The following is a 27,703-nucleotide window of genomic DNA, read 5'->3' as shown; positions in this document are numbered from 1 at the left end:
TCAGGAAAGAGGGAAGGAGAGGGAAAGACGAAAGGATGTGGGTTTTAAGGGAGAGGGTAAGGAGTCATTCCAATCCCGGGAGTGGCAAGACTTACCTTAGGGGGAAAAAAGGACATGTATACACTCGCGCACACACACACATACCCATCCACACATATACAGACACAAGCAGACAGAGTAGTTAGTTGGTTGCTTGCTTGTGTAATACTTGGTATTATTACTTTCTTTGGCCAATAATGAATGCTGTTATAATAGTGCTATCACCATGAAAGCACCAACATAAATATTAGGGGCAAACATTCAATGTGCAGTCTGAAAATTTGCAACTGACAGAGGCAAAATAATGCCCCTAAAATGTGTGACATGATGAGTACAATTTTGATTCTAAACATTTGGCTTAAGAAACAATGTAACATTGACACAATCACCACCACCTAACAAGCTATGGAAGTTACACAAGAAAACAATTGATACCATTCTCCCAAGTCAACACAGTAAGTAGTTTAAAATACTGTGCAAGTTGGGAGTCTAAAGATGGTTTTTACAGACTCAGTAAAAAACATAAAAACACATTAAAATATTTTAAATTTTAGCAACAATTATTTAGTGCATAAGTATACATCTATACAACAATGTGTTTAAACACTTATATACTCACAAACATACCACTGATTGCAGGAGGATATAATAGATTTGAACATTTGAAATAAAGAATTACGTATAACATAATGGACTGGAACATTTCATGCAGCAGTCAAATAAGTGAGAAATACTACCTATTAATGTCCCCAAGTGGGGCATTAAAAATACGACACATTATTGTACAGGAAATACGTGACACAGAAAACAAAACAAGACAATGACAGGACAAAAGTCACCGGGACAGCATATACCAAATTAATTTGATATCTTGATAAAATTATAAGGTAGTTTCAACACTGTGCAATATATTACAAGAAATATGCAACAAAATCAGTTTTTGAAAAATAAATGTTTCATATAAGCACATATGTGTTAAATATATTTATATCTCACACTTTACAAAGAACAAACTTATTAAAGCTTACAGCAAGCAACTGTTAACAACAATACAATATTTTCTACAAACTGTTCTTGGTCTTTTTACAAACGTATTGTATAAAGCAGAAAATTATCTCTTGACACTTTTACTAAATGCCTCAGTCTTAACTGATTATAAAAGCATACACTCTTACTAATAATATGAGTTATTCAATAAAAGTGTGCCAGAATAACAAAACATAAAAACAATTTCAGTGCAATTTCAACATTTATTATCAATGGAGCTTCATCTATCTGGCCTTGCCCCTCTCTCGTTCTACATCTGAATTTGAGCAAGAAGGTGAAGAACCTGAACAAGAAGAAGTACTACTGCTAGTGCTTGTTGCAGTGGCATTACTACTGTTATCACTACTTCTTGTATGAACACTGTCTGCATTTTCACAAACGGAATCCTGATAAACAACAGTATTTTCTTTAGAAACTTCTGTTATCACAGACAGCTCCATCTGAGATGCAACACTGTCTACAACACCAGAATCATAATCAAATGACTCAGTTCCTAAAGTTACATCACTATGCTCACACACTCTGGCTGTACTGGGGTTGTCAGCAGCCAAGTCATGGGAACTGGCAATGTCTGTACTTGGTTCACATTTCCCCACTTCCATTGATTTTTGTTGCTCTGTTTCTACACTCTTCTCTTCTCCAGTCTCTTCGCTCAAAGTTGTAACACTGGCATAAACTGGTTTTCTGCTTCTGCTTGAAGCCATCTGATGTGATGGTGTTGTACCAGTGCTCACCACTGAATGACAGGGTGAGTGCTCACCCTTCGTAAAGAGCTGAATTGGTCTTTGGAAACCTTTAGAGCTATGTACGGGTGTATCAATAACTTCACACTTCGAAAAACCAACTTCCGAGGAAAGCAAATATTGTGTGAATTTATGAGGAAAAAACTCAATACTTTTGAAGTTTCTGAAAATAGTTTCCTGCGAAAAGAAGCACAGACAAAATATGTTAAAGTATTGGCATTATAGACTATGTATCACAATAATAATAATTATTTTACTTCACTATAAAATGTTTTATTTTATATGTAAAACATCAACTTTGAATGCTGATTTGAAGAACCTCATAGCCTCACAGTATTACTAGAATTAAAACTAGGTATCACATTAGTTTTATTTCAGAAATGCTACTGACCAATAAATGATGCTAAATCATAAAATAACATGAGACACTTAGTATGGCTCACAAAACTCTTCCATTATTTACAACCAACAGCCACATATCATTCGGAGATAGCATTGTCCTTAGAAAATATAAGTTTTCACATTTTAGTACTATTCTTTCCCTCTTTTCATATTTTATGGGTGCAAATGAATGAAAACTAAGTACCATAGATATTGAAGATGTATTTCAGCCAGAAGTTTGGTTTTTCATATTTTTAAAATAGCACACTTGAGCTTCATCTGATCAAAAGCATGTTCAAATGATTTAGACAATGAAGGTGGTGAATTGTGGACAAAGCAGTGTGTGTGAAATTGCGTGACTGATGATAACATGGAGCTCGTACTACCAGGAAAAAGAAAAATGAATGGGGGTGGAGGAATTATTTCTGCCAGATATGAGGGTTGTAATATACCCAATACATTCTTCTTTTCAGCTGACTGTCACTGAATGCAGTTCTCAGACGAGGCTAGAAGCAATGGTAGCTGGCAATATGAACAGTTTGGGGCATTAGTTGCAGAAGATGTTTGGAGTGTAACTGACACCAGTCAAAATGAAACCAAAAAAAATTTTGCAGTCATTGGTTTCACAAGTTTGTGCTAATGTTTTTACAAGCAGAGGTAACTTCATAAGAGTGAAAGCTGAAACAAGTCTGTAATCACTAAAAGTAATTGCAGAAATTTAATTTCATTCATCACATTTGATTTTTCAGGAAAGCCTGCAACCGAATCATTCATGATTTAAATAATGAAAACTGCACCAGTTCTTGTAAGTAAGTTCATTATTTAAATCGTGAATTGCAGAAATAGTAACAAAAATTGAAACTATTCAGTAGAGTACTTGGAAGTCAATAATATTAGCTGAAATCACTGGTTTCTGGATGTCATTTTTCACATGCCTTTTTCAAGAACACCAAGAAGAAAGTCACAGGCTTGCTGAAATTGGAAAACTGAACTGAAAGATTTGACAAACTTCTTATACAGGTCACTGCTCTGCCATACATTTTAATGTTCTGAAATGCCACAGAAGACTGAGATAAGAATACCTAGGAAGAGGGGCTCATCTATTCGCAACTAGACTTCAGACCTGGAAAAATTAGTAATAGTCCAAACCTAAATGTAGCATTTCACCAAATACTGCTTCAGGTGAAAGAGGATAACATAATTTACTTTTACCAACCTTAAATCAATGTACAACACACCAATCTCAGGATGATTTTCACTTAACATGGTGAGTTAACAAGAGAACACTGAATTACATCCTTGGTTGGCATTTTCCTATATAAAATGAGACTGTGTATCATTTCAAGGTGAAGAAAGATTCCTGGTACTGGATAACATCTACATTATCAGCCAATGCAAAAACCAAGCTAGACACATTAATTTTGAAATGACATGGAGGCTTTCGAATTCTATGAAGGCTAAAGAGAAACTGATGCAGATTACAGATTAATTCTGCCTTGGTTATGCAAGTTCCTGAAGTGAAGCATTAGTAAGACATAGGTCTGCACTTTTTCAACAGGGAAGCAGACATGCCCAATGGCAACATCACATTGCAGAGATGACATTTCAACTACCACTCCAGCAACACCAAAGAATATTTTGATCATGAAAAAGATGTGCAGGATATGAGAGACTCATCAGTGTGCAGTGAACATCAGTTAAGACAACGTGACTCTCAGCACATGGGCATTGCATTAAACAGGTCAGCACAGAGTATGATGTGATGATAATCAGTGTTCCAAAACTTTGGCCACTCACTGGCACCCTCCTTACACATTATGACATTGCACTGGATGTAAAGACAATGAAAGATCACTCCTGCCACCAAATGTAAAGAGGGGGAAAAGCAAATTTCAGGACAGCAGAAAGACCCTTCAATGAAGATGCAGAAGGAAGAGCACTAATCTAAAGACTGAACTACTGACTAGATGATGATGAAAGAGGAAGGGGTAACAAGCCTGAGGCAGAAAGAGTATATCAGTAACAGAAACACACACTTTTTGACACTGCAAGACTGAATGCCACTTGGAGAAGATGTGGGCATGTGTAGCAGTAAGGAGAGTATATAAGTGGGACAAAGAGGTATTGGGAATCATTCTAGTGACAACACAGGTTGCAGATGGGGAAATCCACCAACGTAAATGATTTGACAAAGGACAAATTGTTATGGCCTGGCACCTGGGAATGAGCACCTCAGAAAAGGCAATGCTGGTCAGCTGTCTGCTTGCTACTGGTGTGAGCATCTATGGTAAAAAGTTGAAGGATAGTGAAACCACGAGCAGGTGAAAAGGCTTTGGACATCTACACCTCACCACAGAGCCTGGATATCTGAGATTTCCTCACTCTTCAAAGCAGGGTGGGTGGCCATCAGTTGAAAATGTGATAATAGAGTACAACGACGATGTCTGCATGTGTGTTTCAGGACACACTTTCAGTGCATATTGTTGAACAGAAGACAAACCTCATGTGCTCCCATGACAAGCTGACAGCTGTCAGTAACAATTGCAGTGAGATGGGATCATTTAGACTGGTGTGTCAATCAGCGTAAATATGTCCCCTGATTGGATGACACACGTTTCTTGTTACACCAGGTCAATGGTTGGGTCCATGCATGTCATCATCCAGGCAAATAGCTGCTTGAAACATGCACCATGATATGGACACAAGCTGGTGGGACCACTATTATGCCATGGAGGGGAGGGGGCACTCAACTGGGCTTTCATGTGACATGTGAAGGTATCACGACACGTCTTCCAGAAGATTAACTGTTAGTCTCGCATGACCAGAACTGGGCTATAGTGGTTTTAAGGAGCACGACAGTGTACTCATGATGTTTGACCTCACTGATTCTTGATATGATTTCAATTTTTCTCTATCTGCTCTAGATTTTTAGATCGGTGTTGTTTCTAACAATCAGTTCTATATAAAATGTGCAGTTCTAAGTCCATTTAGTGCAGCTCTGAATCATATATACAAGGATTGGTTCCTGCTTATTTGCCTTATTGTCAGTCTGCCGTCCAACTCGAGGAAAATTCACCAGGAGGAAGCATTTGGTAAGCTAGGTGACCTTCAATACATGAGCTGAGGTTAGTTTGTAAATTCTTGCCACACAATGTAGAATCAGGCTGGCCTCTTGTAATATATGTATGTAGAAAAGAGTTGTTACGAAGTTAATCTAAAACTGTACTGCAGTGCAGATTATTTTATTTGTGATGTTGAATAGAAATAAAATGAGGCCAATCAGAAGAAGTTATGCAAATTATCCTGATGTGTTTTGCTACATATTTGGAGGACATGTCGAAAGACAACAGGAAACTGTTAGTTTCTTTGTAAAGAGAGCTTACCTTGCTCTCAGGCTTGGTGATCAGGATAAAACTTGGCAATACATTAGTTCTACAAAACTCTTACAAAACATTTGCAACAATGGAGTACCGGAAAAAGAAAACATCTGAGATCTGGTGTAGCGGGGGTCTGGAGAAGACCAAAACCACTTTGATGAGTTATTTATGTCTAGTGAAATTTACCGGAATCAATCTAAACAACCATAGCAAGTGGACTTATCTTGATTTAGTGTCTGCAAGATGCTCAATACTTCACTCAGAGGAAGTGACTGATCCCAATGTTTCACCAGATACCACAGTTCTGTGAGAAGGAAGGAAGATTACAGTTTAACATACTGTTGACATCGTGGTCATTAGAGATGGCACACAAGCTCTGATTACAAGAGGAAGGGGAAGAAAATTGGCTGTACCCTTTTCGAAGGAACCGTCCCTGCATTTACCTGGAATAATTTTGGGAATTTATGGAAAACAATCTGGATTGCAGGATGGGTGTCTGATGACCAGTGTCTCTGACACTAATGAAGGTGACTGATGAGGGAATGCCATCAATTCCTCAATGTTTCAACCAGAAAGAGTTGAATGACCTCACCAAAGATCTCAACTTGTCAAAAGAAGCTTCTGAATTACTAGCTTCGAGGTTGAATGACAAAAATTTACTAGTACAAGGAACCAAAATTACCTTTTACTATACAAGGAGAGAGTGACTGCAACCCTTCTCTCAAAGACAGTTCTGTATTTTGTTACAAAATTGGATAGCTCCTGGAAAAAAATGGGTCTTCTGGATATTTTCAAGATGATTGGCACCTATTTATTGACAGTTCAAATCAAAATTTGGAATGTGCCATACACAACAGGAACTAATATGGATAAACACCAATTGCTCGCTCAACAAAAAATAAAAGAACATGACATTAGAGTTTTGGTCTTGGAAAAGATCATGTATTATAAACATCAATGAGTGATTTGTGTGGACTTAAAAATGGTAAATTTTCTCCTTGAACAGCAAAGGGACCACAACAGATATCCATGCTCCTTGTGTCTCTAGGATAGCAGAGACAAAAAACACCACTGGTTACTCAGTTTTCCTGAAAGTTTAGGTGACACCATTGTGGCAGAAGGTGAGAGATTTCACCATGATATGAAAACTATGGAGGACTGCTACCAAGGAAAATACGATACAAACATGATGACAGATTACCACAAGAGTTTGAGATAGGATTGTTTCAAAATACATTCTAAGAATGACGCTGAAAAGAAGCTTCCAAAGTGTTCAGTGACTAGTTGGTTTCATCAACAACTTATTCCTTTATTTGTGTGTATAGTAATATCTGCCTAACATTGTGAAATTTGTCTTTTTTAATTTGGTCCATGTGTTTAACTTAAAAGTGCAATGTATTTCAATAAAATGTTATGGCCTAGAAACCTGAGCTCCTAGGCAAAAACTAATGCCATATTTGAATGCACGGCATCAAATTTATGCAAAATCAACTTCAAATGCCCTGGCATCACAACAACTGTTGGCCTTTGTTATACACACGAATCTTCCTCATGAATCAGTGTATCAGCTATTAGTGGAAACTGTATCAAAATCCCTACAACAGTTTTACATTAGCGTTCACCTATAGACAGGAGATTTTCATTTGCAAAACACAGTGAAACACTAATTAAAAGTTGGCAATGAAAAAGGACTGGAATATTTAGAGATAGATGTTACAGCTGCAAGAGACACACAGAACAGAAATAGTTTCCAGACAGAATATTCAACTGAAAACTAATCAAGTAAGCCCTAGATGGAGCTTCAGAAAATACCAACACATGATAAAACAGAAAAAACTTCTTTACCAAACAGAGTATACACAAATTAAAGATAAAATACAGTTATACACAGAGAAAAAAATTCAGATTTTTCATTTATCACATTTTTCGAAACGTACCTCCAACCTTCTTCCCTCATGAAACCTTCCAGAGAATAGTGTGTATATTGCAGTCCTAAGAAATGAATGGTTTTTAATGAGACCAATTATTTCAGAACTCATCAGCAGTTAGTTTACTGAATAGCCAGTGCCAATGCACACAGGGGACAGGAAATAGGTAAAACCAAGTTTTTAAAATTCCTCGGTGTTCATTTTGACCAGAACTTTAAATGGAAATCATAATATTGCATAGCTTATCAAATGTTTTGACAGCATTTTCTGTAAGTGTAATTACTGCTTTTCATGGCGAAAACACCAGAGAAATGTTTCACTTTGAACACCTCCATTCATTAATGTCACATGGAAAAATTTTCTCAGATAATTCTACACAAAATACATTTAAAAAGCTAGGTATGCTAATAGCAGCCTAATGATATTTATTCTCTCATGAAGTTTGTTGTGATAAAACAGGCACAATTCAAGAACACAGTAGCACTCATAAATTTAACGGCAGCCTCAAAATTGCCTCAACCATCCACAATTTACCATTAATATTCCACAGCAAAGAGCAAGGATGCAGCAACACACTTCACCACTTCCCTAACAAAGTAAAGATGCTGGCAGACACTGAACAGTTTTTAAAACAAACTGAAATAATTTCTGTAACACCTACCCCACAGACGTGTATTTGGATACACAACACCAGTGTTTGGTTGGCTATGTTTATTAAAGTTTACTTGTAGATTAAGAAAAAAGTAAAAATTCAGTTACGTAAATGGCCAGTACGCAGAAATATTTTTGCCGAGACAATGTATACTACTTGCAAGCCTACTGGCATGCACTGACTGTCACTAATCTGAAATAATTTTATGAATTACTGAACATACCGTAAGTGCCTTCTTTTTCTTGTAAGAATCCCAGGACTGAGCCTCAAGTATCAAATGTCCACCAGGTCTTAATTGAGCAAACATGCGCCTGAATGCCTGGCGAAGTCCAGCATCTCCCCAATTAAGATGAATCCACTTTGTGACACTCAAACACAGAATGACATCAAATTGTGGCTGTTCTGTGCCTAACAATGCCTCCGATTCCAATACATAATTTCCCTGGAAATAAAGAGAAACAGCTACACAATCCAGAAAAAAAAGTTATAAATGCATACTTTAAAGTTACAAGGAGACAAAATTTTGGTCCTTACCACCAGCACATAAAATTCCACGTACTTCTGACAGAAACATTTAAAAATAGCAAAAAAGGAACAACGCCTAGCATTTGGAATTCTTTCCTCAGACGGAAAGATGAACAGGTTGACAGAGATAGAAAAAACAGAGCATTTCGGCCAAACCTCAGACTTCGGAGGTTGGGTGGAGGGCGACCCACCCATCGTGCGACCCAACCAATGTGGCAACAAGTGGAGACAAAGAAGAAGCCAAGTACCAGCAAGTCCATTTATGTCTGTGAATTTAACAAACTTTTGCATATACACTTCATTTTTATTCGTATAATGTATATTAAAACATGCAATAGCTTTCCCTGCACTGGTAATCCCTAACACATGCTGTCAGGAAGTCCAACAAACACTTTTGAGTATCCACTTCTTTTAATTTAGCAGCTGTGATGGTATGTATCACATTTTGCACTAGACAGTACCCTGAAAGCAACTGAATCCAGAAGTACTTGGGATGCCATAAGAAGTATCCACATTACTTCACAGTCAACACTCCGTGATTAATTGGTTGGCTGGTGGCTATTAAAGACCTAAATAGCAAGGTCATCAGTCCCTCTCTCATACTGAATATGGAGTCCTTGGCATCGGTCATAAATATGATAAGAACTGTAACAGCACATAGGAGTGGTAATATCAACAATATTGATGCCAGACATGAGAAATAATTGCATAAGAGATGAAAGTATATGGATTAGGCTGGTCTGCAGGCCTGAAAGCAGGGTCATCTGTGGGGAGAAGCACCTCCCCATGTGCGACAAAGGAACACTGTCAATGCTCAGCAAACAGTACAGTGTATAGTCATAATAACCTGAACAAGTCTCATAAAACTTTCCATTACAAACACCATTTTTCAGACAGATAACAATTTTTGATTTGTACAAGTAGAAAGCTGGATTTTTCACTTTACGTGAACTTTTTCACCATGATTGTTGTAAATTCATGGGCATTTATACATTTTTAGGCTTTAGCTTTCACCATGTATACATTTTTAGGGCTCCATACGTCAAACGGTAAAAATGGAACTCTTACAGGATCACTTTCTTGCCTGCCTGTCTGTCTGTCAAGATCCCTTTTCCTTAGGAAGGAAAAGAGCCATCAAGTTCAAATTTATGTCACATACTAAGATCTACAATGCTTTTGCGGTGTAAAAAATGTAAGCTTCTAAGTCAGTGCAATCAACAGTTGCGGCCATATATGTCAAATGCTGTATTTGAATGTAAATTGACAGATTAAAAAATCTACTCACCAAGCGGCAATAGGAGAACACACACACACACACACACACACACACACAAGTGTCAGGCCTGTTGAGCTACTGGTAAAGCATGTGACAGAGAACAGACATCATGGGATTCAATCTCGATTGGACTATGGATCTTTCAGTCATCGTTTTTACCTAGCTACACCTCTCAACAATATGAGAAGCTGACGTAAACAATATGCTGTTCAGATTCCACATTAAACTGTGGGTTCCCTTTCCCTAGTTGGATAACAGGGATAGGTTAGGGATACACGAGTCACTGAAGTGGCGGCCAATAGAAAGAGCCAACAGAAAGCTTAGCACCTGGCCACTGACCCACACAGAATCATCAGCACTTTAGAGCCCGTGTTTACTAGACTTTTTGCTTTGAATGCTCATTCCCATCATCTCTCTCTGTATAAGGGTGTCCCTGATCATGTAAGCAGTGAACTGTAGTTTTTCGCCTACTTTAGCAGCTTTGTTTGCAAGAGACTAGATCTGGTTCAAGTCACGACAGTTTGTGTGTGTGTGTGTGTGTGTGTGTGTGTGTGTGTGTGTGTGTGTGTGTGTGTGTGTGTGTGCGCGCGTGCGCGCGCGCGCGCGCGCACGGTTCACCAAGCTAATAAATATACACTGTGTCCATCAACCTTGTCTTCAAGTGACATACCACCAACTTCAAGACTCTAATTAAAGAGGTAGAGAAAGCAGCAGTTGCACCACCACTGGGCAGGAATGAACTCAACTAAGTGCTTGAAGTATAATAATCATTACAGTAAAGAAGTTTTAGAAAGTAGTTATTACCTGTACAAATGACACATTGTGAGGAAATTTCTTGCGCACCGATGGACTTTCTCCTTTTGTGAAGCCAGGCACATCCACTGGGCCATACAAAATAGGCATTGAAATGGGGAAAAACCTATTTGGTGGGCAATCGGACATCATTCTATCCCCTGGAGGAGATTCAGCACAATTCACATAATGACGCACATTTTTACGTGCGATTTCAACTAATTTCCGATCAATGTCAATGCCAACAACACTACGTGCACCAAGGTCACGTGCCACCATAAGTGTCACATGGCCTATGTTGCACCCAATATCCAAGACATCCTTATCTTGAAATAGCTCTGGCCTCTGCATGAAACATTTTAATCTCGAGTCCTCCTCATGCATTGGATTTCGATAGCCGTAATACCTGTAAATAACAAATGACAGTGTAATTTGCAAATTAACAGGTACTGTACATAAATTAAGTCTGCTACAAATTTGATATTATGGTGCCATTCTACATAAAGACATATGTAAGTAAAGAACAAGTAAAGAGTTAACTAAGAACAGTTATCAATAAGCTCTCAAACAATAACATTTCAAAAGTGGCATATAGGCACACTAGTGTCATTACCAGCACTTAAATTTAGTACTGAACAGAACTGCATAAGTGTGTACTACATGCATTCCCAACATGACACACTCTAACAGTAAAATCTGGAACTCCCTACTAATGTCACACTGCTTTATTGCTTTGTGACTGAGAAGTATACACAATACCAGAATGTGACATTAGCTCCCCCCTCTACAGGAAAAATTAAATCACTGAATATCAGTGATAACTAATCACTCAGATGTAAATATAACTGATATGAGAACCACACGTGTGTGTGCATGCATAAGTCTTTCTCCTACTCTGGATCTTCTACCTTACTCCTGTCCCTTCTCACCATTTTGTGTGTATCTCAACATCCCATAACTTACCTCTGCATGTATTTACATTTTTTTTTTTACCCCAGCATGATCTTTCCCAACCACCTCCCATCCCAACCCATATCTCTCCCTCATTCAAACCCCCTTTATTTTCCTGGAAGACACTGTGCAAAATGTAAACATCATTCAGTCTTTCATATGTACCTCTGCAGTGATTATTGCCTCTTCTATTTAGTAAGTAGCAACCTACACATACAAATTATATTCTATGCTGGATTTTATATTAATGAAAACTACACAATATCATCCCCACACAGCCATGTAACATATACGCTATGGACTGTTCAATGCCTGGTCAAAAAAGGCATATAGCTCTTACCACTAATCATAAGCTGAAAGAGGAGACGGGGGAGGGGTGGGGGACTCCATTAACCACTCTGTAAACAGATTGAAGAATGTATTCCTACTCTTACTTACTAACTGGAGGAGGAAATTCAACATTAGACATGGAAAACACCAGTCATCTTATGAGCACAGAAGATGCAGCAAGGCAAGTAGAGAGCTACTTATGTCCCTGAATAAAACATGTTTAGTTGAACAGGAGTATTCGTGAAACCTCACTGCCAACAGCATGTCCACACAAACTGTGATGAAAAGGTTCACCCATATGTTTGTACATCACAGAATCTCATTTAAACCTATAATATTTTCTCTGCTGGTTAAACATCCTGAAAAGTCTGGATGACTTGGAAAAAACAGTCTTCTGCAGCCATACATGGTTAGATTTCTAGAGTAGTTCTCTCTGACATCATCAAAATGTGAGTCACATTACCTAAGAGTTTTAGGTCTCATCAGATTATTATGACTTAGAAATCTCTCCCACTTGACCCAAAGTAAATATGAAAAGATGGACTTTTTCATATCGCTTAAGAATTCTAGTGTCATGACTATTTGAAATGGATTGGTTCAATTAACCAAGTTTGTATGACACAAAAAGAAAGAAATGAGATTAGGACTTAACATCCGATCAATGACAAGGCCATTAGAGATGAAACTCAGGCTTAGATTGGTTAAGTAAATGTGATGTGCTCTTCCAAAGGAACCAGCCTGGCTGCTGTCTTAACCAATTAGTGAAATCACTGTATTCAGTGCAGCAGCAAATGATGTTTACTCTTTTCTTCCCTTTTTAGTCCAAAGCCCACTTGTCACACCCTTAGCACATCATCATCATCATCATCATCATCATCATCATCATCATCATCATCATCATCATCATCATCATATATTTCACCATTCTTTGTCCTTGTCCTTTAAGTACTTGTTTCCGTAAAGCGAATCAGTCTTCAATTCGAAGACTGTTTTGAACACCACAGTGTTCTATTAGACATGGTCCTTTTGGAGGTGGTACGCCATTGCCTTCCTCCAACCTTTGAACTGATTACCCAGCCAAGCACTTACTTCCTCCATCCATCTTTTCTTTTTTCTATCTCCTTTCATTCTCTTCACAAAAGATTAGTTTCCAAGTTTTTTGTAGCCTCAGCTCTAGTAACCTCATCATGTCACATACCAACATAGCTGCTTTTCCCTTGCAGGTTCGCAGGAGAGCTTCTGTAAAGTTTGGAAGGTAGGAGACGAGGTACTGGCAGAAGTAAAGCCGTGAGTACCGGGCGTGAGTCGTGCTTCGGTAGCTCAGTTGGTAGAGCACTTGCCCGCGAAAGGCAAAGGTCCCGAGTTCGAGTCTTGGTCGGGCACAAAGTTTTAATCTGCTAGGAAGTTTCATTTTCTATGCTGCTTACTCTTGTTTTATTACTTTTTTTTTAATTCAGACACCATTGTTATGATCCATACATGGTGTATTCCACAAATAACTTGAAAATGTGAATCTTGTCTTTATTCTGATGTTAGAAGTAGGTAAACATTATTATTATTATTATTATTATTATTATTATTATTATTATCATTATCATCCTTCTACAATTAGCAGATCCTCCTCCAGGGCGAAAGTAGGTCTAGGTTGGGGTACGTCACTCAGACTCCAAGCTGAGAGAAATTCACCTACTGTGAGAATGTGATGAGATGGTGATGAAGATGAGGTGTCAGAATGTGAGTGAGTCCCTCTCGTCTTGGGGCTCTGTAATCTACACTCTCTTTCTTTCCTAAAGAAGGGACAATAGTTCTGAAAGCTAAACAAGAGTTTTTTCCTGCTTCTAAATGTATATTTACAGTACTTTGAGTTTTTCCTTATACAGATAAGTATTGTCCAGCCATTCTGTCTACTTGTAGTTGTACAGTTTTCTAAGGCATCTCTATCAAGGCAGATTTTGGCTTACTTGTCATGGTTTTTCTTAGTCTAACTTCATGGAGAACACCTTTTTCATCCACATGCCTCTGCATTTAGAGTAACTCCCAGTATCTAAACTGCAAAACATTTATTTTACCTATATTCTTACCAGTCTTTTCCTATATGCCTAATTATAAAATATATTGTCCTTTTCCTCATGTTTATATCCTTGCATATTTTTCTATCAGTTTCCTTCATATACATTAACTATCTTCTCATTCTGCAGGTAGGATAATCAACTTGCCTATAAACATGCAATTATGAAGATTTCTTTCTCCAGGTTGTACAATTCTTTGACTACACTTTCTGAACCAATTTTCTATTTCCCGCTGTAATGAGTTTTAGTAATATTCACAAAATAGAAACACCTGGTCAGAGACCCTTATGTACTGGGAAGTGACATGAATCCCTCAGCATATTTTAATTCTATTTGTACTGTATTTAATAAGATTTTCAAAGTTGTGTGTGTTTTCAATGTACACCTTTAACTCCATTGCTGCCAACACATTTACTTATTAGTACACTATTATATACTTTCTTGAAGCTGACAAATACCAAGTGGACCTCTTGCATACATTTTTTGCTTCCTGTTAGTTGTATAAGGATAAACAGATTAGCCACACAGGATCTTCAAGTTCTCTTGTTTGTACTTAAACTCTCCCCCACAACATATGTTCCACACAATCTAGTTGACAAAGCACTTACACTCATTCCAGCACAATTTATACATATTTTTTCTGCCTCCTCCTGTAGAGCTAAAACCAGCACACTTTCATTCTGACAAGGTTCCTCATTTCCACATTTGGTATACAATTTAACTAGAACCTCTAATGCTATGGGCACATATTTGTAAAGCTCTACAAATATGCCTCCTGGGCCTAGAAGTTTGTTATTCTTCACCCCCTTTAATGCTCCTCCAATTTCTTTCACTCTGAACACTTGATGGTGCTCTTTAACGGCTTCCAATTTGCAACTGCAGTCTTTTTACTCTATCCTCCTTTCTGTCACCAGGTCTTCATAGTAATGTTTCCACTTATGGATGTCTTTTGAATAAATTGTCATCTGTCTTGTTTGTTCTCAAATTCCTTAACATTTTTGATGAAACAATTGAGCATGATTCACCTGACACTGTATAAATTTCATAAAAATTCTTATTCCACATGGCATTCTAGTTTCTTCAACGTTGACAGTACCTTCCACAAACCTGTCTGTGTTTCATGTCCACAGCTGCTAACCACCAAAAGTTCAAATCTTTCTTATCTTTAACTAATCTCCATGATTTATTATGTCAATTAGTGTTTCTTACCCATTAATTTTCTCTGCAGCTTTCTAAGAGCATTCTATTTGCTGTGGATACCCTTTTAACATTCTACACAATTAACTTGTGAAGCTATCGAGCAGTCGTGCAATTCTCTCTGCTAATCTCAATTGGTGGAGGAATTTAGCTGATTCACGCAAAGTTTTCCAAGTATTACTTATTTTCTTTTCCTTGTCCTGAACATTTACTTGTGATATCCTTTGAGTCTTCTATTTAAGGGGTTAGCAAGTCAGCAAACATAACCAGAAATATTAACTCTTCTGCCTGCAATGGTACGTCAGCCAAAGTACTGGAATCTTGTTCCCTCTTAGTAGCACCAGCCTTGGGTTACACTGAATGGCTCTTCAAAAACTGCAATGTTTGCAGATGACATAGGTGTAGTAATAAAGCACCGTAATACTTTCATACCAGACACAGCCAGGAGAATAATGGAATAGGTTTTTGTAACTATCAATACATGAAAACACAATGAACATATTGCCCCTGTATTGTTGCAAAATAACTTCAAAGTTGTGGCGGAACTGGTAGCCACACATCACCATCAACATTAGTGCTTACTACAAGGTCAGATGAGAGAGGCTCAGTTGCCACAGAATGTTGCAAAACACCATGTTGAACATATAGATCTAAGACTTTTTAAAAAAATTCTCACCACTCATAAAATTCTCAAATCAGACTTTTTGCAACACAAGATATTACACTGGCAGTACTAAAAAACCAGGACTGTCCAGGCTAGGATGAATTCAAACATGAAAACTCCAGGTAGGAACAACAACAATGTTGAAAAAGAGATACAGCTACTTACCCTATAGATAACACTAAGTTGCAGACAGGCTCACTTAAAAGACGCTTACACATAAGATTTTAGCCACTGCCTTTGTCGGAAAAAGAGACACACACACACACACACACACACACACACACACACACACACACACACACACACCATTCATTCACACCAGCAAGCACACCTCACACACATACAAGGCAGCTAACTCCAACATCTTACGATGAATTTAGCAGTTCACAGCCGTAACACTAGATGTGGAAATGATTTCCACATAGGTCACGCATCCTTCTCTAGATTAAGAATGAAATGGTGTGTGTGTCTCTTTTACTGATGAAGGCTGTGGCCGAAAGCTTTTTGTAAGTGTCTTAATTGTGCCTGTCTGCAACCTGGTATGTCTTCTTTACAGTAAGTAGCAATCTGTCTTTTCCTACATTGTTAAGTTTAATGTTCAGATGTAAAAGTTTATAACAGCTGTCAGTGGGCATCAGGCAGGAAACTGAAAAGCCCCAGATTCAAAGTAACCCCAATATTTGTCTTAGACACACCGTTACTGTGTCAGTAAATAGACAGCTGATAGTGATCTGTATGAAACGCAAGATAAAAACAGCAGCAGTATTGTATAGGAAGAGCACCAATGGCTTTTTTCCCCCTTCAAATAAGCTGCTTTTTCCCTAACATAAATATATACATATGAGGAATCTAGAAGTAATTACCATAATTATGAGTGAGTATGTTAGTGCTAGTTATAATTTATTGTTGGGTTGCTTTGCAACAATGGCCAGGACTGGTTGCTTCTACATCTTAACATTGAACTTGACTTGTTTCGTATTTCTGAAGGCTCTCTTTCATGGTAGGATTTCCAGAACACATTGCTTGAATGAATAAATTAAAAAGAAATTTGTGCCTTTGACCAATAAAGAAATCTGATCCATAACTTCCACCTTTCTTAATCTTAATGCCCAGTGCAGCATAATGATATAATCTATGATTAGCTTTTACCTCTTTGTTAATTATGTCCATGTGTACTTACGAATCCTCATGCCTAAATAATCCATATAAAATTTTCCATGAAACTGTTGGCATGTCTCAATGTCACCCTATTTTCAAATCAGACTTCTTCCCTATATTGTCCTACTATGAAGTCAATTTTTCCTTTTCCCCATTCTTCCATTAAAGTCTTCAAAAACCTGTATTTAGAGTTACAATACAAGAGTTATTCAGAAATTAAGGTCCAAACTGCCGTAGGTAATCTAATGTACCATGAACGCTGAAATGTGCATGCACACCAACTCCTGGCATGCCATGTTCATGAAATGACCCCATTTGCATTAATATTGTTGTGGTGTGCTGTTTACAGTGTCAGTTCAAAATGTTTAAAACAACTGATCAGCCTGCCAACTGTGAAGTACTGTCAGCGCGTCAGTTTTTGATGGCAAGAAACATCGCAACAGCGGAAATTCATAGACAGATAAGTAAGTTGTATGGTCACAATCTGGTTAGCGACAGCGAAGTGCATAAGCAGATGAGAGCTTTCAAGGACGGATGGCAAACTGTCCATGATGAACCATGACCAGGCCACCCAAGGTGGTCTCAGAAGGTTTGGGTAAAGTTGTGGGCGAAAAGATTCTTGAAGACCAAACAGTTTTCACTTGTTTGACTACCTAGAAAAGTTTCCGGCACCAATCGCTTTGCAAAAGATGACAAGGTGAAAGCAGCAGTTAAAGACTGGTTATCCTCACACAAATGGCACATGTCTATGACAGGATATCAAGAAAGAGGAGTGTGCCATCTGGTTCCACAGTGGAAGGAGATCTAATAAGTCACCTCCAAAGAAAAACAATCAAACTTCTACACAGTACCTCTGATGCAAAATCTGTTAGGAGACTTTGACCATGAGCTGCTGCACCACGACTTTAAGGACTTCCGAAGATCCACATAGAGGGCATTCCACTGTGTCCTAAAGTTTGCAATACAGGAATCGCAACATACAGCTAGGCCAAACACCTGACCACTCTCCTGACCCCATCTCTACGGAAATGCTAATGTCACGTCCACAATTCCATTCAGTGTGTACATCTCCAAGAACTTCACCTCAAACATAGTGACCTATGGGTGAACTATGTAGAGTAGTCCTTGACCAGGGTATCACTAAAGGTATCTTGTCTCCAACGATGCTGAAGACACTTACTACAAACAGGTGGGTCAGCTATACAAGTACCAAATTATCCTCAGTTGAGAATGTGTGCTGAAGCATTACAATAAACTCTAAAAATCTTCATAGTATTTGTCAGTTTTAGTGTTGCTGTAGAAGGTTATGTTATTTCAAATAATTATGTAAACACTCATATCACTGAAGGAATTCTGGAGGTCAAGGGAACCGTCTGCTTTGACCCACAATGTATGTATGTAGTGTTGTGTGACGTCATTGTGGCACTGTGTCTTTGAGTCATGTCATGTTTGGAGATGGCGTGATAATATTTTTTGGGGGTTTATGAATTTATGTTAGGTGTGAGTAGTGTCGCGTGTTTTTTGTGGACCAAAATGTAATAGTTTTTTCTTGTTTTTTTTGTTAAAGATAGATGTTACAGACATATTTAATAATTAGTTACACTAAGGTGCACTGGGCAATGATACGATTATGGCAATAAGGTTTTTGCAGCAGAATGTTTGATTGTCAACTATATGAGGTGTCATGCATAATGAGACTATGAAGTTGACTAGAGTTACGGCTTCTCGGACTAGGGATCTGAACATGTGGCGGTGTCATGACAATATTTGGCAATCTGACAGGACACCTGGTTTAACAATCTATCTTGGCCTTTAGGGATATTGTTTTACTTATGTATTATTTTTGTTATCATTCATCTTTGAGGAGTAGTTCTTTTGTTTTCTGAGGGCTTTTTTTCCTTTCTTTAATGTGTGAATGGTTCCAGTTTTTGTTTGTTCTATTTCTTTGTGAGTGTTTTTGAGAGGGGGAACCTGGCTGTATTCATCGGTCTCTAAGGTTGGTAAGTTAAGTTAGTTTTTCATTTTTTGTGCATTATTTATAGTTTGATTTGGTGCATAGCGTTTTGTTTGTATATTAATTGGTCAAGTGAATCTGAGAGTTTCTGTAGGGGTGTCTGCTATCTTGATGACACCATGGGTCGAAGCAGACAGGAGGAATCTGATACTTCCCTAATGCCAACAGGAACACTAACTTTCATGACAACAAGAACACTAACTTTCATTATAACAATGCCTTATTCAACTGCCAGCATTGCTTCTAAATTATCTGATAAAAACTTCACTTAAGTCACTCAGTTTTAGCATTATTGAGTACCTGTGATTGGTTTAAGGGCAGAGAATCTGTTGTACATTTCCTTCCTCTACATGGGTGACAGAACTAACAGCCATACCCCATCATAAATAGCACAAAATGCCTCAAGAAGTAATGCATTATTTTATGCCTATTCCGCAATATAGCGTAGGAGTAAATGCTAATTAAATTGTTTTAGTAAATGTCAGCAAGTAAGGTAAAGAAGTTAGACATTTTACAAATGGATTTACATATCACAAGAACATACAAGGTATAGAGATTCAATGAAATCATTAAAGCATTAAAAATTAATACACAGTCTTGACCACAAAAAAGTGGTAACTGGTTTCGTTCAGTTTTTATCATCTTCAGACCTGATACCTTGATGGTAGGCAGTGGTAGTGTACGGCGCAGGTGTTAAAACTCTATTAACATCCACAAAGCAGTATCTATCTCACAAACGCATTTACATAATATGTATATAAACAAAATAAAAGAGTGAAAATTGTGTTAACTGTGATACAATTGAGATTTATAAGTAGACTTTTTTAAGTTCCAAGGGGGATACAAAAGAATTTAAACTTCATGTTGAAGAGTTTCAACAATATTGCGGGAGGATTTACTGGTACATGTCCAAAGACTTCAAAACAAAATTCTTTTATGACTGGGAGTTACAAGAGGGTACTATTTTAACACAGAAAAGCATATTACAATTTGAACACTGCATTAGGCCCCATTTCACACATCCCAGTCTGATGCCAGGGCAGGAAGAATTTAAAAAGCCCAATTTAAGAAACCTAGCAGCAACATTTATCATTTTGCCATTAACACTGAACTATGAAGACCAAATTTTAACAGCTAGTCAAACAAAATTGATACTGATATGTAAGTCAGTTCACATAATATGTGGCTAAAACAATGTCTGTCAACAACCCAATGCTATGGGTCTCCCAAACTGCATGACCAAATAATCCTTGTGATGAGTATAACACTTGTTCACTTACTGGAACTTCTGTGAGGTAAGGTTGAGAAAACCTACCATATAGAGGAGAAGTCAAGTCACAGACAGGCACAACAAAAAGACTGCTATAATTTTGACCACTCTCTCTGGCCACTGGCCAATGTTGTTTTAGGGGGTGGGAGTGCGGGGGGGGGGGGGGGGTGCTTGTGTGTGCTTTCTACTCCAGAAGGTCTTTCAGCAGAAATCTTAAATGTATATCAGTCTTTTCATTGCAATTATCTGAGTCAATATATGCTCTCTATGGTGAGTAGCACTCTATCCTTTTCATAATATTATTGTTATTCCATTTTTTCTTCTTTCCTAGGTCAATAACGAATATTTACACATGATAAATGTGAAATGCATATGGGACAAAAAAATTTATTTTGTTCAGTTTTAATTAGGCAGGCCTGAAGTGAGTTATCAACATATTACCTGCAACTGAGGACAACATAACAACAGAAGTTAAATGTTATGACAAAAATTGTGTTAATTCTACCCTAAAGATTAGAGCAGAAGGTGTTCTTTCTGTAGCCAATTGCAATATGCAGTAGTTTGAGATAACCAATAAGAATTTAGGAAAAAGGCAATGTATTATGACTGGTGGGCCATGAAGGTTTGTCTTAAATTGTCACTGTGAATGCTTTGAATTTTTTAACAACTTTTTTGACTTTTAGGTTGTAGTGACTGATTTGCAATGATTTCCAAGGTTTACGCTAGATTGGAATATGACATTTTGTGAGTCACCAAACCCAACCAGTGTGATGTCATATGCAGCTGATCTACTGCTACTGAAAGTTGGTATAGTGATTCAGAACATAGTCTGCAATTGGCACCTAGGTATGCCTCACTACCATGCCCTGCAGCTTAAGTGAGTATTATATGTCATGAAATTATTTTTACTGATATAGAGAATATCTCATGAACCATCTGGATTACAACTGCTGTTTTACTGAATATATTACACATTCCACTATTATGTCCATGTCAGAATTTGGCACAACTGGTTTAAATCCAACCTGCAACATATGTTGTTTGCCTGCAGTTCTCTTGCAATGTACCTATAACTAGCTGTTTTAATACCCCCTTGAGTTCCCATCACATCTCACAGCAAATGCTGCTGACATGACTCCATAAAATTCTTAATGCCCTTTTTCTAGATCATTATCTTTATTTTGTAATAATATATTTTATTCCTTTATGGAGAACATGTAGAAAGCATCATTCCTTACAGTTACTGGTAAATGTTATCGTAACTTTAATTTTACCTCCTCTATCATCCAAGAAGGATTAAGATTCAGAATTAAATTATTTCAGTGACATTCAACTATGACATAGTTACATACTGCAGACTGTTTACTATCAGTCACAGGTGCCAGAGAAATCGTATAACTGTCATTTGGCCTGCAACATATTCAATACCATTTACTTCAAACTTATTTTTAATGTTGCTGGCAGAGCAAAAACTGTGAATGTACATGGATTTTTAGAAAAAATACTGACAACTGAACACTACAAATATGGCTTCAACAGTCTTTAAGAGTGTTCTTACAAAGGCTAAACTTCCGTCGTCATAATAGTACAGTGTACTACATCAATCACAACTTCAACGTCAAAATACAATGTGAAACTGACTTTTGCTCAAGACATACCTTGTATAGTTGCCATACTGGAACCTTGCATCTTTTTCCCGAAAATTGGGACGTGCATCATTGCCACCTTTTTTCTGCTGATTCCCACCTGGGCGATTCCTGCACACAGCTCCTGAAGGATTGGTAATGCGATGACCATAAGGAAGAGGCCGCTTCCATGCTCCTGGCTGGGGTATAACAGGGCTCACTATTTTGTCTTTTGTGTGCTCCGTTTTGCGATTCCTCTTATCTTTTCCTGGCTCGTCTAAAGATTTCCGTATTTTCTTTTCTTTTGAAACTTCAGATGCGGCTGTTGGCTCTTTTGCATCATTATCCTCCACAGTTTGAACAATTTGTGCAGCTGATTCTATAACAACATCCTTCTCATTATCTTGGGTCTCTTCAACAGCTACAGCAGATTCAGCACCTCCAGAGACACCATTATCAACACTGTCATCTTTAGTTGAACCACCAGAAGATGAATTGCGTTTCTTTTTCCTGTTCCTAGACTTTCTGCCCTTCTTGGTTGGAGAAACAAGTTGCTGTTCGTATTCTGCATCATCTGCACCCGATATTAAATTTAGTGGATCCCTTAAATTTGGCGGAATAATAACTTCAATTTCACCTTTCCGGTGATGGGGCGTCGGGAGTGGTGAAGACTTTGGTGTAACAGCATTCATGGCCCTGAACAAACAAAATTAGTAAATGTTTGAATTTTTATTTTTACACACACACACACACACACACACACACACACACACACACACACACACACACACACACGAATGGCCTTCTTTGATACCGAAAAAGGCTTACTGTTTTGCTTTGCAAAGAAGACTAATATACTTAGTAATTCAAATGTGTCTTATGACCATTTAACCATGGTCAATGGTACACTTACTTGTTTATTTCTTCATCTTGCAGGCTGTTCAAGTTCAAAGGATCTCTGATATTACCGCCGAGTAGAAACTTTGTCGGTGGTATTATACTGTCTTTTTTCCTTCTTTTATACGGCGGAAAAAATTTGCCGTTGCCTGCAATGAAACTCTGAGAACGCTTTCTTCCGAATTTGAATCTGGCTTCATTTTCATGCTTGCCTTTCTTAGTCGATGCATTTAAAGGAAATTTCTTATTGTTCATTTTTTCAGTTTCCTTAGCACAGCTTTTCGTCAAGGAAGTTTCTTTATCGTCAGTATTTTCCATTTTTACAGGTCTTTCAATCTGAGTATCTGACATTCCTGAAAAGTAATAGAAACAAATGGTAAACTACAATATTAGTCGATATTATACAACGCTGAACTGTCAACTGTGAAGCAGCTCATTACTTGAGATAAAATGCAGGAATCATTAGTTTCTTTAAAGCTGCTAGCATTATCGTGTTTATAACAACACCATTCATGGCCACGATCACATTTCTGCTAGGGACACCCCTTAGTGCACTTTATTAATCAAAATTTAAATCATTTCGTAACATAAACATGTGTAAATTTACAATTCTTCAGCGTTGACAACTGTTTAACTAACGGAAAAACGCACTCTTTGTGTGAATCATGTCAATATCTGCACAACTAATGACAAATACTATGTTTGTGTTATTCCACGTGAGTTTGTGTACATCACAGCCTTCTGCAAGTCTGCGCATGCGCAGACACATATTCCTGCAGCTTACCTAGACATCTCAGGCTAGAACACAAATTTCTCTTATTTTCTATTCTATACCCACCTCTGTGACGTGAAGTAATATCTTGAACGAATATAGCTTCGACTACCTCGTAATAAATTACACAGTGGTACTTTCAAAACCCAAAACATCCACTACCACTGCGAAAAACTTCTGTAGCCGCCCGCATCTACGACGCAACACCACCATCAACGATGGCGATAGCAATAAGCTCACCTCATCCCCTCCACCGTTTTCTCTCAACCTAACAAAACAACGAAATGATTTACGTTCCTCATTAAACCAGGCTGAACTCTTCAATGTCATCGAATATATGTAAATAAAACTGTTTTTCATGACTTTAAGCACCGTTGGATCGATTACTTGAACACAACTGCCAAAATACAAAGATGATTGCAGCCTTTTTTTTTTTAAGTATCAGCGTATTTAGGACTGTGGTCTCGTCTCTAAATTATCCTGAGTAGGCGGTGTCATGTACCGTGCAAAATTTTCTCAAACAAAGCTTTTCCAAGTAACTGTAACAACCAGTACGAACTGGCTGTCAATTACGACCATCCCATTTTTGTATACATTCATTTTACTAAGATTATCGGTATATGCGAGCATTGTACTAGTGTAATTAAATCCCTGCTATCCTGCTAGGCGTATTTTGAAAATGAAGAGATGTACAGTGCACAGACATCATTCAATACAGCAGAATATACGCAAAGCGTCATTTCTGTGACAAAACACAAGAGCCTAAAGATCTACCGCCAGAGAGTATAGAATTTGATAGACTGTGGCTGAAGCATATGTCCAGACAAGGACAGGTTTCCACTCCGGGGTCAGAAGTTAAGCAGGTTGCTAATGTATATTCAATTATGCAAGCCAAAAAGCTTAGTGGCAAAATATTAAAAAAACGAAGAAAGTTTTTTGATCAAATAAAGTAGAAAACGATAGTGTAATAGGTACATTTATAAATGAATATTACACCAGAGTCTATAAAGAATCATATTGGTGATTTTATCCGGAAACAAGACTCAACTTATTTCTTTATCAATAACGTGCATTGAAGTTATATCAAGAGTAGGGCCAGATTATCCAATAATAAATCTGCGGCGTTGGAAATTGGATGAAGTACTCGAATCTATGAAGAGAAAACCAATAATTCAGAATTAATCCATGATTTTCGAAATAACATACATTAAACTGCAAAACCAATGTGCAATACAAAAATGATAGCCATCCTTCGTCAGAGAGGTCTACGTCCTACCCAGCTTCCCTGTCTCAGGCATAGACGGCCTCAGCAAATGAACCATGAAACTCATGAACATGTGGAACTAATATAGAAAATCGGAAATATCTTATTGTAAATGCAGGAATTACAAAGTCTTGACCTGGAAGTAATTTTGTTTTAAATGTATCAGGGGGACACTACATATACTTTTTAATTTATGTGCATAACTTATTTATTTTGCACATTAAACATGACTATCATCAAAAGCAATCATATTTTTTAACGCTGTAATATCCAAACATGCGCATTTCCCATGTAGGTAAACCATCCTCGTTAGCTTTACATGAATTATAACTAGATTGATTGGTAGATACTGTCGAGATACAATTGCTTGGTTTTTGTTTCCCTTCATAATGTATAGCTTTTTATACAGATAAAATTTATATATAGACTTTCAGAGAGTTCCGCAGCATCCATGGGACTCATTCATTTTTCGTAACAATAGCGCTGCTACAGTTCCAAAATTTTCGAACTGCAGTAGTATTTGAGACACAAACCGACACTACACCGTAGTCACGGCCGCCTGTATACAGGCCGTGTCGTAGTCCGTAGTGATTGATCATCGTTGCTGTGAGTGATGCTGTACGCTGTCAGACAATCACAGACAAGTGCGCTAAGCCGCTAAATCACTGCATCCTACATCTAATATAGGTGGCCGTGGCTAAGCAGTAACGGGATATTAGACAAAACAATGAAAACATGGATGTTGGTGATGTTTATGCGTTTGTAAAAGTGATCCGTTGCGTATTAGTGCAATGTGAATGTGGGTAGTTACTTAATGGAGGCTTAATACGATCTTTTCCTTTTTTTTCTTATAAAGTGTCTGATGTGCGGTTTCTGATTTTGGTACCCGATTGTTTTTTTGCATATGTCTAAGTATTGTCATCGATGTTCAAAGCATATTAATGATATAACCAAAAATGTAATAAATTTGGTGTTACGAGGCTACATTGTTGTTTGATTACGTTAATTAGAGTAAACCCAACCGCACCAAATATGATTAACATTGTAAAATGATGGAACCGATCAAAAATAATTACAATATTGTGTTTGCAGTGGTAGGATAGTGAAATTCATTTAGCTGTTAGTGAAATGGGAAAAGATAGGGGCACAGTGTCCAGACAAAAATGCACACGTTCCTCGGTAGCAACTCTAGTGTAGCAACAGAAAAACATTAGTGACACGTAAATCAACACCAAATTATAGCGTAGGCACACGAAAGTGAATTTCCAGTAAACCTGTGTCATAAACTAAGTTATAGGAAATGTTTTCTGCGGTGTAATGATTTGGGACTTTACCATCACAATGGTTTTGTTGTTCACTACGCACAACGAAAAACAGATATCTAAGTAAAGAGTGTCAATACATTCCCGATGTTTTGGATGCACGCTAGTTATGTACAAATTATCACAATACAAACCAGACAGAAAATGAACTGTGTAATTTTGACCGTATGATGATTTGGTCGATTGGACGCTAAAGCCAAATGTTCAGTCTTTCTTTATCTTATTTACTATTTCGAACTGATATTAGTCTGTCTCACATGGGATGTAAATAACTGATTTTAATTTTTTTGCAGTCTTCACAACTGAACTATGACACTGTAGGCTATTTGTAGATAATATGGGCAACTCACAGCAGAAGTCCCCATAGCAATTGAGGGATTGAACCTGCTTTTGGGTGACTCACAACAGAAGTCCCCATAGCAATTGAGGGATTGAACCTGCTTTTGAAATCTCATCAGTTAGATTACACATAGTGACTCGTGAATAAATATTTTCAATTGGTCTAGTGATATAACCATTCAGAAACAGCACCTTCAAATAAAAGATTTTTGTGTCAGTGTTGAAGGGCACTGGCAGGTAGTGTAAGTTGATTGATTCATTGACTTTTATTTGGATCTGTTTGACTTCTTCATGTGCAGTCTGTGTATACTTTTAATATAGGACAAGTCATCATAAAATCTCTTAATATTTAACCTAGGCTATGTATTACAGTTCAAAACAAATTTGGGAAATATCGTAGTAATATTACATAGACATTAACCCCATATTTAAATTTAGTTCTCAAAGTTATTTAAATTACTTTAAATCAGGAAACTACAGCATAGTTTAAATAATTTTACATTTAGCTGTTGATTTATATTGAAGTACAAAAATTATTTTCATAGACAGATAAAAACAGTTCACACATAATAATAATAACAACTTATTCCCCATTATTTACAAACTTCTTTACACATTAAAATTCATTTTGCATTAAATAATTCTTAAGGAGTTTCAGGGACATCGCTGTCATACAGTTGCATAGATTCATAGGCAGACCTTATCCATTGTGTTTCTGAGTATCAAAGATCCAAATAAATCAAATATAGAAGCATTATTTAATTAGGAAGACTTAATGGAGCACTGAGTTATAACTTCAATTGCACAATCACCAGCTAAATCACAGGAATACTGAAAAGCAATTATCCTGGCCAAGAAAGAGTTTCCTTAAATCATGTCCCTTAAGGACTTACTTATTCAATAATAAAATTAATAGTAACAACATTCAGTTATTTCCTTCCAGGGATTTCCTTTTTATTAACACGTAACTTAAAAATAAAATACTGAAAGGATACAGTGCTACACACCACATAGGCTCATAGACAGGCACTTGTAAAATAATGCTAGAAATATCTCATCAAAATCCTCTTT

At 37.4% G+C, this 27,703-nt stretch overlaps 1 protein-coding gene across 1 annotated transcript; it reads right to left on the bottom strand.

Moving 5' to 3' along the window:
- Positions 1-612: 612 nt before the first annotated feature.
- Positions 613-24,426, bottom strand: LOC124787923 (7SK snRNA methylphosphate capping enzyme-like). The gene is made up of 6 exons (XM_047254910.1): positions 23,774-24,426; positions 22,952-23,288; positions 22,072-22,734; positions 10,773-11,166; positions 8,391-8,609; positions 613-2,006 (listed from the first exon to the last, which is right to left on the bottom strand). The coding sequence occupies exons 2-6, from the start codon at positions 23,284-23,286 to the stop codon at positions 1,311-1,313; spliced, it is 2,307 nt and encodes a 768-aa protein (XP_047110866.1). The 5' UTR covers positions 23,287-23,288; positions 23,774-24,426; the 3' UTR covers positions 613-1,310.
- Between the last annotated feature and the right edge of the window lie 3,277 nt (positions 24,427-27,703).

The sequence above is a fragment of the Schistocerca piceifrons genome, chromosome 3 (genome assembly GCF_021461385.2).
Source record: "Schistocerca piceifrons isolate TAMUIC-IGC-003096 chromosome 3, iqSchPice1.1, whole genome shotgun sequence".
In the NCBI taxonomy this organism is placed as follows: Eukaryota; Metazoa; Arthropoda; class Insecta; order Orthoptera; family Acrididae; genus Schistocerca; species Schistocerca piceifrons.
The sequence above is the reverse complement of the archived record's forward strand: the minus strand, read 5'-3'. Positions and strand labels throughout refer to the sequence as shown.

Bases quoted from the DNA above. Each gene is read 5' to 3' on its own strand.
- LOC124787923 (XM_047254910.1), bottom strand. From the start codon at position 23,286: ATGTCAGATACTCAGATTGAAAGACCTGTAAAAATGGAAAATACTGAC. The intron at 22,735-22,951 runs GTAAGTGTACCA...TTGTTTGTTCAG, and splicing joins CAAGATGAAGAAATAAACAA to GGCCATGAATGCTGTTACAC. The intron at 11,167-22,071 runs GTATGTCTTGAG...TGTTATTTACAG, and splicing joins CAGTATGGCAACTATACAAG to GTATTACGGCTATCGAAATC.